Source organism: Sceloporus occidentalis, unplaced genomic scaffold (assembly GCF_023333645.1).
Source record: "Sceloporus occidentalis isolate IW3139 unplaced genomic scaffold, rSceOcc1.0.p SCAF_8, whole genome shotgun sequence".
Lineage (NCBI taxonomy): Eukaryota > Metazoa > Chordata > Lepidosauria > Squamata > Phrynosomatidae > Sceloporus > Sceloporus occidentalis.
In genome coordinates this window covers 12,946,014-12,960,093 of record NW_028316988.1, presented here as the reverse complement: position 1 = coordinate 12,960,093, position 14,080 = coordinate 12,946,014, and the positions used below count along the sequence as shown (strand labels likewise).

Genomic DNA, 14,080 nt, shown 5'->3' with positions numbered 1-14,080 from the left:
ATCTGTATGCCAGCCACTAAGTACATTCTTCCACAAATTCTGTGTGGATGGAGGTCTGCTTGCATTACATGTTGCACTGGTAGATGAAACAAATGAAAACCAGATAACTTCGGAATTATTAAAGTCCTTTTCTCCCTTACTATCTTCTCAGAGAGAACCAAAGGCTGGATTCTATTTGGCCAGGCACCTTGTGAAAGGTTTTGTGCCAACTTCCAATTTTTTTGCTGTTTCAGTTCTGGCTATTAATTAAGTCTGGCCCCGGGCTTTGGAATCACCTCTGTTAGTTCTTCTCTACATCTCACCATCTTCTGAAAAAAGGCGGGTGGTGACATGGTTTTCTTAGTGAGTGCACCCCATCTTTGGAAGACTCTCCCCAATGAAACTCACTTGGTGTGTCTTTTTGCTTGCCTTTTTGACACCAGCTGAAGGTGTGTGTGTGTGTGTCTTCCAAAGATTGCTTAGATTTTTTAGCTATGCTGATGCACTTTTGACTTCTCTGGCTTGTCTTCTCTTTAACACTCTTGCTGAAGTTGTTTTCTTCTTCTGGTTTGGTGAGATGTTGGGTTTTAAACATTTGTTTAGCTGGTGTAGAGACACAAGTTTAAAGCAGCATCATATTCTTCACTTGAGGCTGTAGCTTCTGGGAATGATGTCCGCAGCACCTGAGTGTGGCCACGAGAGGGAGACTGGCAGCACCCAGCCATAGTCCAGGAATACAAGCTCTTAGTCTCAGAGGAAGACCATGGCAAACCTCTTCTGAACAATTCTTGCCAAGAACATCCCAGAATAGGTTTGCCTTAGGGTTGGATTGGATTCAGGACAGAGAAAAAGAAGGCTTTCTTCACACAGTGTCCAGTTTAATGGTGGGACTTGTAGCCATGGGATGTTGTGATGTCTGCCAACTGGAAGGGAGTTGGCAAAATTCATGGAGGTTAGGACCACCAGTGGCTATTGTCTGTTATACTCCCTATTGGTACCAGAAGTACCAATGATGATAAGACATATCATCATTAGCAGCACTGTTATTATTATTGTTGTTGTTGGTCTTAGAAGAGCTGTATGATCCCATCCATTCCCTGGGCACAAAAACACTGGATCTTATGCCCTCCTATAAAAAGGGTATCAAATTTCCAACCATCTGATCTTTTATTACATGTCTCCCCCCGCCCCCAAACACAGCAATCCGCGAAGACGGCATGCCCGGAGGCAGGAACAAGAGCATTGGACCAGTCCAGGTGAGCTGCCCTTTTGGGGCAACTGAGCCCAGCTGTTTCTAGCTTAAGTTTCCCCACTCAGCCATTGGCACCTGGTGACATTCCTAGAGAGCTATGATTCAAGGCAAGGTGGCCATAAACTAGAGAAAAGGCTTGATTCCCTTTAATTTCCAAGGAACTTGAGAAAGCCAGAATGCAGGGATATTTTCCCAGTTTTCTGTGCTGCCGCCTGTTGCAAATGGATGGATGTAGCAGATGTGCAAGGAACACATAAGATGAGGTATGGCCAGCTTTTGCTGCCCTTTCCATCTTGGCTGTAGTACCTTGGAGTGATGTGGAAAGGCGGGAGAGCTGTAGTTCAGTTCCCAGAGCCTCTGCTTTGCATGTAAAATACCTTTAGGGACAATCCCCTGCATTTTCAGGTAGAATTAGAAAGACTGCCATCTAAAACTCTGGAAGACTGCTGCTAGCCAGTGCAGACAGTGCTAGGATGGACCACTGGTCTGATTCAGTGTCATAACTCACTGGCAGAGCCGCTGCTTTTCAGTCCTAGATTCAGTTATTGTCAATTGATAAGTATGGCAGACAGCAGATTTCTGACAGACTTAAACCCTGGAGAACTGCAATCAGTGTAAGCAGTCCATCTAGATGGTCTAATGATTTGACTCCATATCAGGCCTTTTCCTATTACAAGAAGCGGTTTATTTTCCTGTCAGAACAATCAGAGGAGTTCAGTGGAACCACCTTGGGGGCAGTGGGACGTTGCAGCTGTCTGGACCATTTCCCCTTGCCTCAGGGAGATGTTAGCTGGCAATCGCTCTGGCCCAGTGGCAACCCTTCCGCCCTTCTCTAAGACAACATAATCCCTTCAGTCCCTGCCAAGCTTTCCGTAAATCTTCCCCGTGATCACATCGCAATTTCTGAAGTTGTCTCAAGCAGGGCACCCAGTAAATGTCTGGCTGATTGATGCTCCAGCTTGTCTGCAGATGTCTTGTAAAATGTGTGCTAATTCTGCCCAATCGCTCCCTGCCACAGAAGTGAGAAATGATGACCACTTTCTAGATGGCAACTCAAGGAAGGGGGGAACAGGACATGGTGGGGAGCAAGCCTTTGGCATCTTACTTTGAGATAGCAGTAAAGCCAAACGTCCCTTTTGGGATGACATTTGTGTTTTGGGGGGATATTATTTTGGAGGAAAAAATACAGAGCTTGCCTGTTAAAAGGTGCTCTGGTGCTCCTTCCCTGCAAACAGAGTCATCATTTCCCTATGCCTTAATGTGCTGGAAATTCAGCTTGTTGTTTCTTCCTGGTGTTGGAAATCAGACAACCAGATTGAGACTCAAGATCCCAGTCTATGTTTCTGAAGCAAGGACTTGGCTTGCCTCTTTTTAAAAATCCATTTTGGATACTTCTACTCTGCATTTTTATGTATGTGTCTCCTATATCCATTAGAGTCTGCAGGACAGTTTACAAACTAGCATAAAAACAATGGAAGCAAGCTCATCCATAAATAAGCTTTAAAAAGAGAGGGACACCTATCAGAGCTGACAGATTGCCAGAAGCTGCCTGAAAGATTAGCAAAATAGATCTTTGAAAGCCCAGCTGTCAAGGCATCCTAAGCGCGTGCGCACGTGCACACACACACACACATGTGCGCGCGCGCACACACACACACACACAAGATCTGAAGTGGAGAACCTCAGGCCCTGGGCCTGAATCTGTCTCTCCTAGGATCACAGTCTGGCCCTTGACAGAATAGAGCTTTTGCCGCTAGCTGTCTGTTCCTCCATCTTGCCTGTTATTTTATTTTATTTTATTTTATTTTATTTTATTTTATATTATTTATTTATTTATTTATTTATTTAATGTATATACAGCCTTCCTCTGAGAGTGGGACCCAAGGTAGCCAGTACCTCAAGGCTGTCTCCTGGGGAGTAGTTGCAGACAAATAAAGCTGAACATGTGGCTCAGGATTCCCTTGCGATGGGAAGGACCCAATCCCCTCCCCTGCTTTGCTTCTATAGGAGGACAGATGCCACCTTCTTTATCTGTTCCCTCATTGTGCTCTTTCCTTTTCTCCTCGGCAGATCTCCGAGGAAGAGATCGAGCGGATCATGTCCGGACAGGAGTTTGAAGGGGAGGCCAACATCTCCTGGAGCAACAATGGGGACAGTGATAATAGCTCCCCCGGGAATGGGGTGTCGGAGAGCAACCAGCCCTCCCCAGTCTCGACCCCGTCCTCAAGGTGGGACTCACAGTCGGGAAATAGAGGGTCCAGGAGTGTTTCAGGCAGGGGCTGAAAGCTGCCTTGTTCCCCTTTGCTTCTCTCTCAATGCCCTTTTTGTTTTTCCCCACTTTGCCTCCAGTAGGTCTGTGGAGCTGAATGGATTCACCGCACTCAGGGATCAGTATATGGGAACGCCAGTGCCTGCACCCTACCAGTACCTTCCGCACCTTCTGAGCTGCCCAGCTCACACAGCCATCATGCCCTCCCAGCCCCGAAGCCACGACCCACAGTCCCATGGCCTCCTCATCAGCCAGCTGGTGTCTGCGGAGGACCTGGAACCCCTGGGCACCCCTATGCTGATTGAAGATGGGTAAGCTCTCGCCCACAGCCCAGAAGGGCTAGATTAAGACCTGCTGAGATCCTACAGCTGTGGTGGGGCTCATACAGACCTCCAGCAACCCCTAGTCAGCATAGCCAGAGGTGGGGAAGGCTCACAGTTGTTGTCCCAGAACCTCTGAAGGACCACACATTTCCCAGCCCTGCCCTAAGTTACGACAAGTTTATGTCATATGTTTTGGTTTTATTTTTCTTTATTTCTTTACTTTTATTTTATTTGTATGTCACGTTTCTCCTGGCAAGGCACGACACTAAAGGTGACATATAGCAAGGTTAAAATAATGGGGCCTTACTCTAAGATTGATGTGTATAGTGTTTATGAGTGGTAGACTGGGACTTGGGAGATCTAGTCCTGTGTGAGCTGTGAAGCTTCCTGGGTAACCTTGGAGCAGTCACACCGTCCCTCCCAGCTTGACATATGTCTCCAGATTATTGCTGTAAGAGAAAGTGGGAAAGAGGGGGAGGAGGAAGGAAGTAATCAGTTGCTCCCCTTTCACAGCTCCTCTCCTATACTGGCAAGGAGGATGAGCTAGATGATCCTTGATGGCCTGAAGTGCTGTGATTTTTTTTTTATGGTTGTCCTGCAGGTACAAAGTGACTCAGGCTGAGCTCTTCGCACTGCTCTGTCGGCTGGCGGATGAGCTGCTCTTCCGCCAGATTGCCTGGATCAAGAAGCTGCCATTCTTCTGTGAACTCTCCATCAAGGACTACACCTGCCTCCTGAGCTCTACTTGGCAGGAGCTGATCCTGCTTTCCTCTCTCACTGTTTACAGCAAGCAGATTTTCGGGGATCTGGCTGACGTGACCTCCAAGTACTCCCCCTCTGATGATGAGCTCCAGAGGTACGGAGGGAGGAGCGGGAGACGGGTGCACTGTGGGCAAGATGGATTGAGGTTTCTCCCAGCCAAAAGTGCTTCACCTTAGCCAAGTGATGCCACTGTAAAAATGGCTTCTCCCCATCTTTAAGAAAAGACAGACTCGCTGTGCAGCTTTTGTCTCCTACTCTTATGTGAAAATCAGAACAGAAGAGCAGTGGTTTTGGGGCTCAGTCGTTGGGGAAGAGCCATAGTGTGACCCCTCATCTGTGTTCAATGAGGAGGAAATAAGAGACTTTCGCCCTGAATAGCTTCTGTCTTTAGGAGACTTTGACTTGAACTGGATTGCTTGTTGAGCTCCTAGCTCCCCTTCTTTAATCAGAGAAAAACAGACAGGGGCCTTCTTCCCACTTTAATCCTGAATAGAGTTTGGAAAATTTGCTTGTCTGGATGACAGCTTCCAGAATGGTGCTGGTTGGGGGTTTCTAAAAGTTGTCATCCAAACTAGCAACTTTTCTGAGATCTCTGGCACTGAGGTATATATACACATGCAACATTCCCAGGTGTGCAGAGTGCTTTGGAGATCTGTAATCTCTGAAGTGGTGAGAGCCTTGAAAAAGGAAGTGGGACTCTTTCTGAGCCAGCTCAGTTGCTCCATTGGAGGAAGGATCAAATAGCAAGCACCAAACAGCAAGTGTTACCTTCTTTCCAGCTGTGCTGTGGAGGTGCAGTGACAGTAGTGCACAGCAAGAGGGCACCTGCCTGCCAATTCTGGGTGTTTTGAACCTGGATCACAGAATGAAGCCCCCACTGGTCCCCATGGGTCAGAGGAATGTTTTCTGTGGCATAAATTGGATGGCTGGGAGATCTGCCTGACACTAGCCAAGACTGTGCTGGCAAACCGATGCTCCCAGTGACCCTACCACTCATGAATCAGAGGTGTTGGGGAGGGACATGTTTCTAAATGCCAGGCTGGCTTGTTTAGATAAGAGCTCAGGGCAGATTAGGGTGGGGGTCTCTCTCACACACATAGCTATCCTTTCTTAATCACCTGGACTCTAACTCAGTTTTGCTCAAAAGCAAGACCTGCCCAAAGCCCAGCAGCATTGGGTGGTGGTCATGATGGAGGACTACTTTTCCTTATTTGGGGCACTCACATTCTCCCACATGGGTAAATTTAGACTAAGATCAAAGCTATGGCTTTCCACATGACATGTAGGAGTTTGCCCCCTCTTACTGCCAGTTAAACTGCTCTTGAGTTTCCTGTGTGCTTCAACTCCTGTGTTTCAATAGAGCTTAGAATGGAGGGGGGGGGAGTGTAAGCTTCGGGTCATGTAAGCTTCCTAACTTTCTGTCATAATTGTCAGAGTCCTCTCCCAATTTTAAAAAATTGGTGATGGGGACTAATTTTTGCCTGCAGAGTCCAAAAATTGCTTGAAAACCCCACTCCAACATGGCAGTTTAATACATGCCCAGCCTGTGTTTTTGCCTGCAAACTGAATGAAAATGGTGCTTTGAAGGACTGTGATAGCACTTCCAGTGTACTATGACACTCCACTGCATCCCATGGAGGAAGCACAGGGGCAAAAGTTGGACCTGCCTAGTTGTCTATCCTTACTGTACCAAGTACACATGAAACCACCCGCCCCTATAGAACTTCCCCCCTTTCCTCTTTTCCTCCTCACAGTAACAGTCTCCCGAATCCTTGACCTGCAAAGGGTTTCTGCTGCCTTGAAACTCCTACCCTCTCTGTAAATCAAGTCTGGCTCGGTCCTCATCTCCTCTCCCCCTCCCTCCCCTTTCTTTTTCCAACAGCATCTTTGCAATTTGGCATCAAATTTATGACATCTTTTTTTCATCTAATCAGCCTCTTATCAGGAATTATATAGTTAAGGCTAGAGAATTGCACCAGCCGCAGACCAGCTGTGGGGAGAGAAGTACACAGCCATTCTCAGAAGTGATGGTGCAACACAAAGGAAACTGGAGTGTGTGACCCCTTGCCAGTCCAGAGAGGTTTCACGTGCCTCCCTTTCCATCACACTATGTCCATAGAGCAGCAGGATGAGCTAGCCTGGTTTTCAGTATGTGCCAAGTGTCCAGTAGAAGCGTGGGCACTTCTGAGGAGTGGCAGTGGGCCTTATGCTTATGCCTACAGATGCTCTGTGAGAGAAAGGGAATGCCTTCTGACCAGCATCTTTCATCACCTCCAAAATTGCTTCCCTGACAACCTGCCTTGCTTCCTCTCTTGGTACAGTTTTTGCAAACTGCTCAGGAATGTGCCGGGAGGAAGGACCGGGCCAGGGACTCCTGTGGTTTTGCATGGCAAGGTCTCCCTGTCTGTATAGTAGCATCAAGGAAACCCTGCCTTTCTTCATGGAGTTGACTGCTAAACAAGAAAGCTTTGAGAACAGCAAGGCTGAGAGTCCCAAGAGAGCAGTGATGTGGGAAGGATCTGTGAGATTTACCTAGCCAGAGAGATGGGTTTAGGTGTCCCACAGCCTGAAGACATGACTAGCTTTGCCTACCCCATCCCCAGAATTTCAGGCAAAGCTTGGAATGTTACTTTTAGGAAATGTCCTGGGATCCAGAGTGTCATCCCACCTTTGTTCAGCAATTCCTCTGAACCCCAAGTTGGTTCCCTCCAAAAAGAGTCAAGTTCTCTGAGGTCTTGTCTGACACAGAGGGGTCCCCTCCTTCCTTCCTTCTTTCTCCTGACAGGTTTAGTGAAGAAGGGATGGAAGTGATGGAGCGGCTCATCTACCTGTACCGCAAGTTCAGCCAACTGAAAATCAGCAAGGAAGAGTATGCCTGTATGAAAGCCATTAACTTTCTCAATCAAGGTAAGGAGAATGAGGGGGTGGTTTGGTTAAGAGACTCTCTTTTCTGCTCCTCTTCATGGCTTGACTTCTCTTTCAACTCTCTTTTTCTCTGCCTCTTTCTTTTCTGCATATCTCTCTGCTTTCCTTCCTTTCTCTTCACCTCTTTCTTTTTCTTCCCTCTATCTGTCTCTCCCCATCGCTTTCTCTTTTTTTACACTTCTCTTTGCCTGTCTTTCTCTCTTTCTCTCTCTGTCTTTGCTAGTGCTCTGTCTTTCTCTGATGACAGCCTTTTTATTATTGACCTCAAGGCTGGAATAGACGTCAGACATAAACCCACGTTGCTTGTTTCCCTGGTAGCAGGATTGGGTTCAGATCCTGATGTGACTGAAAGAAGAGCCCAGAAAAGGCTATCAAGGTGGGCTGGGGTGAAGCAAGGGAGAAAGACCCTTCCCTCTAAACAGCTGCTGCCTCCTCTTTCTCATATGTCCTCTGTGATATTTTAAGTCAGTGTGATTGCATTGGGCTGCAGGCAGCTCTTATGGGATGCCTTTTTTCATCTTCCCACCTGCTCCTCTTGTTGACTAAAGATCTTGTCTACTGGGGATTGGAGATAACAGTGTATGGTTGCAGCAGGACTTTTCTAGGAATGATGATTTTCCTGGTCTCAGCAAGGTACTCAAGAGGTTGGTGGAGATACAGTGTATGGTTGCAGCAGGACTTTTCTAGGAATGATGATCTTCCTGGTCTCAGCAAGGTACTCAAGAGGTTGGTGGAGATGCAGCTCTTCCGCTCTATGAGAATGCAGAGAGAAAACTCTTCCTTCTATAGATTATGAACAGAAAACCCAGGTTATGAGCTGTAAATCCCAAGGCATATCATATGTTTCATTCTTTCTGAGACCCTCTCTCTCTATCCTATCACTAGAATCATTTGTCAAGTGGCAAGACTGGCCCTCTGGGGCCAGGATGATTTCTGCCCCACTGTCTTTGATTGGTATTACAGTTGGCATGGCTCCGGGGTTGGAGTTTGTTAGAAATGGCTGTTCCTGCCCTGTCTCCGTCCCGTTCAAGTGGCAACTTTTTTTCCTTTTAGATATTCGAGGCCTGACAAATGCTTCCCAACTGGAGCAGCTGAACAAACGCTATTGGTACGTCTGCCAGGATTTCATGGAGTTCAAGTATCCCCACCAGCCGACCCGGTTCCCGGATCTGATGATGTGCCTGCCGGAGATCCGATACATTGCAGGTGAGTATCTGACGATCTCTTGAGAGACCTTGTTGGGAAACTGGCAATGGAGTGGCCACACTGGAACAAGAGAAGCGACTTCTCTGCCTCTCCCCAAGTGTTTAGACAAGTTTTCAGGATTTCATGGATGATGAAGTATTTCATTGCTCATGGAGGATGGCAGGATTTCATGGAGGTTGACGGGATGTACATCCCAGAATCCCGAGTAGCTGATGTGCTTTCCTTTCCAGACAAGTCAGGCAGGAGGAATCAAGAACAAAACTTAAAATATGTTTCCCAGGCCTTTCCCCATCGTGGGTAGGTTGTGTCTCCTGTTTCAGTGTCTCCTGAAGGCCCTGAAACTTCCAGCAGCAAGAGACAAGGCTTTCCATCCTGGACATGCAATTGCTTCATTGCCTTCCATGGTGATGAGACACTTGTGTAAAATATTTCTTCCTACAAGCCAACAGGTTTCATGCCTAGAGCAGCAAGTTTTCACTTGCTTCATCCAGAAGTTCTGGAGGGTGAGAGACAATAAGAAAAGCCCCAAATGCCTCTCAGGGGGGCTATTCTGGCTTGGGGATTCCCCCCCCCCCAAAAAAAAGAACATTTTGAAGCTAAGGCATGAATGGGGTGAAAGAGGCGCTGAAGGTGCCCTGTACTGTGAGATGTGGGTCAGCTGCTCGTTGGGGGTGTGGGTTAATCTCTCCCTTCCCCTCAACAGGGAAAATGGTGAGTGTCCCTCTGGAGCAGCTGCCACTCCTCTTTAAGGCCGTGCTGCACTCCTGCAAGGGTGGCGTGAGTAAAGAGTGAGGAAGAAGAGAATGAGGATCCCTGCATTCGAGGCTGAAGATGCGAAATGGCTGTTTGGCAGGGCAGTGGGTAGCCTTGCCATTGTAGCAGGAATCCTGGTTTTTGTGTTTTGTGGGTTTTGTGTTTTTTTAAAAAAACTCGTTTCCTATAATATTTATTTCATGACAGAGTTGAATGTATGATCTTCAACCCCACCCCACCCTCCCCACTCTCCTCCCCTGCCCCCATGCATGGCATCCTGTCCGAGTGTGGCCCCTCTTGCAGTTTACAGAAAATGTGAAGATGTTTGTTACAGTGTTTTTAGGGTTAGGCCTTTTGTAATGAGGGTTTGGGGCGGGGAGGGGTGGGGAGGGGGGCTGGGGCCGACAACTAAGACTACCTCAAGCAGAGAAAGGTGCTGTTTTTGCAGTTTTCTGCAGGTCATGCTCACCCAAAATGGTTCATCTTTCTCAGGAAATCAGCCAGGTTCATTTCCCCCCCTAGAGATGCCAAATAACCCAGGAGCGCAGGCAGGTGGGTGGGCAGCGTGGCAGCTGACTCCTCTCAAACTGGGGGGCCTTCCCCTCTCAGGCACTCCCTGAGACATCATCCATTCCTATTCCACATCCACACATCCATGCAGGCACTTATATCAACCACTGTGCTGCCTGAAGTCCCTTTTAGTATTCCAGGCCCTGTTAGTAGCTCTCAGTCAGTTGTGTTCATGAACTGTGAGGAAGGGAATATAGCATGTGAGAGGCTAGACTGGCAGCCCCATACTCTCAGTGGTCTTAGACCTTTCCTGCCTCCTTCCTTCCATTGCCTCTTTTCTGGGGAAGGGGGGCTGAGCCAGGCAGCAGCAGATGCAGCCTTGAAGGCCAGAGAGTAAAACAGGGCAGGAGATGTTCCTACTAAGTGGAGCATTCCCTTTATTTTGAGTTTCCAAAGGTTGAGAGATTGAGAGATATACCTCAAGCGCTGCCACAATTGCCTCTTACCACAGCCTAGTTCCATCTGCTCTGTCCTTGCTCCCTTTCTGCGTTTGGACACTTGGCACCTTTTCTAGGGGAGAGGCCCAGCTGGTGGGTCAATGTAGGGGATACAAAATGGATGAGCTTGACCCAAGAGCCAACAACCCCCACCCTACAGGTGCTGCAGAAGCTTGTGGCCCAACTCATGCCTCCCCCTGGCCAAACATACGGACTCTCTGGCCTGTTGTGTTTGCTGCTGGGGTGGGAGTGGGAGGGCTCCCCATTCCTGCTATTTCTCCTCTGGTCCTGCTTTGCTAACCTCTCACCCCATCCCACCCCAACCCTCTCCTCCTAACAGTGTTGCTGCTGCTGATTCCAGCAAAGTGAAACGGGTAATGGCCACGTGCAGCTGGGGCTGGCCAGCTTTCTGTGGCTTTGTGAATTCCCTTCCCCATCACCCCCCAAAAACTGGTGTTCCAATCCTTTTGTTTTCCTGTCCGTCTGAATAGTGTGGGTCTCCCATTCCCTTCTCACCCCTCTCTCTCAGGAAGTCCTCCTCCTCCTCCTCCTGCTTTGAACACCATATATACCTCAAAGGGCAGCCAAGAGACTGGAACCCTCTCCTCCAACTGCCCTTCTGTCTGTCTTTTCTGTCTGTTTGTCTTGTGTTGCAAAACTAGAAAAGTGCTGCCTGCTTGACATTGGTGTTATATTATTTTTTATTGTTGTCGTTACTACTTTTGGGAAAAGCTATCCACCATACTTCCAATGATTACGTTACCTTCCAGCTTGCGAACATTTAGCTGGGGAGGGGAAGACATTGCACAAACTGAAGAATTGGCCTCCCCACTTTTTGGCTAAGAAGGGTCAGTTTTGAAACTAATAGATCTGTGGGATTTCTAGAAGCCCCCCCCCCATATATATATATATATATATATATATATAGTGACTTGATTTGGGGAGGGATGCATCACATTACAGCTCTTCTGCCTCTCATGGCTTCACAGCTGTTAGAACAGTGCAGGGAGGGAGGCTGTAAATCCATTTTATTCTGTGCTAACAACTCCCCCCCCCCCCCCAAAAAAAAAAAAAAGGCCACTGTTTTCTGTATGGGAGCAGAGAGGCCAAGCTGAATCCAGGTGCGAGCCAAGAGGCTAGTGCTGCAAGCCAGAAGGTAACTCGTTGGGCTGCCATTAATGCCTCCTGCAACCAAGTCCACTGAGGACTTGGGGTTTGTTTGTTTTTTTGAAACAGGGTAAAGTGAATGTAATGCGTTGCGGACTCAGGTATTATGTGAAGAAAATAGGAACGTAGCTAGAGGTGTAGAGACCATAGGTCACCTCACTAGATGGATTTGTGAATTTGGTTTGAAGGACACCCCTACAAAGGTTGGAATTCTCTTTTCTTTGCTCGGCAGACACTTTGCAAAAGGGGCTTTGGAATAATTTGATGCTTAAAGGCTTGTGCCAGGGGCAGGTGGGGGAGAGATGGCATCCATTATCTTTGGCTTTTCTCTCTCTATCTCCTGGACTACTTTGAGCCTCTGGCTTTCAGCAGCCCAGCTGTGGCATAGCAAGGTTTCCTAACTGAGTGTTGCTTTTGTTTGGAGCATGATTCTGTACAAATTTCTATTCTTAGTTTTGAAAGAGATTAACCCCCTACACACACACACACTCACACACATCATCATCATCATCATCATCATCATCATAATCATCATCCATCTGACCATCCTAGTAGAAGCAAGAATCACACCAGTCCATGTCTCCAGTTAGGCTCACACAGAGAAGCTATTAAGATTAGAAAGATTTTCAAGAGTGCTCCTTCCCACCACTTTCCAAAGCCAAATAGGAAGATCGGATTCTCCTTTTGCCATTCAGTTCTGTCCTTCAAACCAACCTTTTGTTTTGTTCTGTTCTGTTGCTGTTTGTAAACTTGAACTTCTTTTTTAAAAAAAATCTTCTAAATATTTTATTTCTAAAACAAAAAGAAAACACGAGCTAAATAATTGGAGGGGAGGGAGGAACCATTCCCTTCTCCTTTCTCAGCCTCCTCCTGCCACCATCCTTCCCTGGCTTGATCCAACTCAGCAACATAACTGGGGGTTTGTGGGGTTTGCAGAGGAAACCAAGATGGTGGCATTGTTTCCTCTTTCTCAACCAGGACTGCCCTGGGAGGCAGGAAGGAAGGGGCTGGGTAAGGGGTGGCGGGCGAGGGACTAACAGGTATAGTTGGGGGCTTTTTTAAGCTGTATTTTAGATGGCAGTAGGTGAGTCCAAGATGGTGGTGGCCCAGTGACGGGCGGCAGCAGTGGCGACCGTCGGCGTTTCCTGGGTTCCCCGTGCAAGCCCCTCAGGCCGCCCACGGATGCTCAGGGATATGTATTTAAACTGAATCCAGAGAAACGCCCACCCGTCATCGCTGTTGCCACCCCGTTTGGGGACGTTTCCTCTCTGGCCTGTTTAGACCCTGTCCTCTGACCCCATGGCCTGGGTACCCAAGAGGGCTCAACGCCCCAAACTGGGTTGGATGAGAAGCCTCTCCCCCTTCTTCCCCACCCCACGGCCCTCCTGTTGACCTCAACTAAGCTGCCTCTTTGTGACTGAGACATTTTCTCCCTTTCCTATGTATGAAAACGTCTTGTACTAGTTGTTGATAACATTATTGACTCAATTTCCATAACAAAACTACCTCTTGTGTGACATCCTGTTTATCATCTCAAAGGGATTGTGTGAAAAAACAAAACATTTTTTCTTTTCTCCCTCTCCCTCTCCACCCCAAAATGCTGCCCTCTTTAACAAGTGGAAACAGACACAAGGAGAAAACAAACAAACTTGGCTGTGGGATGTGTGAGGTTGGCAGTGGTTTTGGAGACTTTGGCTCCTTTTTGCTGTCCCAGGAGTTCTTCGGGCTCATGAGGTGCCTGAAAGGGCAAGCAATGGCTTTGCCAGAGCTGGTTCCTGACAGATCTCAGGGTGGGCAAAGGGTGGCCTTCCAGAATTGCAGTGGATGCAAATCACCCATCCGTAGACCATTGCAAACTGTCCAGGGATGTGGTGTGTGCATACACTCAAAAACCACATGTACCTATAGGCATGCAAACACAGGGCTGGGTTGGGATGCCATTATATTTTAGGATTATAAAGTTGGAAGAGACTCCCAGGCCATTTCAAGTCCAGTCCCCTTGCCCAAGGCAGGAACTCCAGCTTGAGCATCCCCACTAGGTAGCTGTCCAGTCTCTTTATGAAGAGGGGAAGACCCCACCAACTCTCTAGGTCATCAGTTTCCTTGCTAAACTGCCCTTTATCATCAGAATGTTTCTTCTAATGTTCAATTGAAATCTTATCTTCCACTGGCCATACCCTCTGGGGCAGCAGAGAACAGGTCTGTCCCCTACACTGTGCCCTTTAGATATTAAAAGACTGTGACTTTCTCCTTGTCAGTTTTGATTTGCCAGCTGGATCCCTTACCAAGGTCTGTGCAGACGCATGGGGCTACACAGTTCTCTTTTGCGGAGAATCGAAGTGCAACTGAAGCAAATAGGTATTGAGTCGGAATGCCCCATCTCACTGCCAGCAGAGACAGGAATTTCTTCACCCTCCTGGCTGACCAGTGGTCTATG

The 14,080-nt window shown here is 47.8% G+C and overlaps 1 protein-coding gene across 3 annotated transcripts in view; it reads left to right on the top strand.

The window, feature by feature from the left end:
- Nucleotides 1-9,717, top strand: part of LOC149307958 (nuclear receptor subfamily 6 group A member 1-like) — a 56,614-nt gene extending 46,897 nt beyond the window's left edge. For 2 of the 3 annotated variants that reach the window (XM_089534750.1, XM_089534752.1), the window contains exons 5-11: nt 1,180-1,235; nt 3,302-3,459; nt 3,581-3,811; nt 4,425-4,679; nt 7,371-7,492; nt 8,564-8,716; nt 9,420-9,717. In XM_089534750.1, the coding sequence (XP_089390876.1) occupies nt 1,180-1,235; nt 3,302-3,459; nt 3,581-3,811; nt 4,425-4,679; nt 7,371-7,492; nt 8,564-8,716; nt 9,420-9,508 (1,064 nt within the window). In that variant the 3' untranslated portion in view covers nt 9,509-9,717. The remainder of the gene's footprint in view (nt 1-1,179; nt 1,236-3,301; nt 3,460-3,580; nt 3,812-4,424; nt 4,680-7,370; nt 7,493-8,563; nt 8,717-9,419) is intronic. The other variant, XM_089534751.1, reaches the window with a different exon arrangement.
- The last annotated feature ends 4,363 nt before the right edge of the window (nt 9,718-14,080 follow it).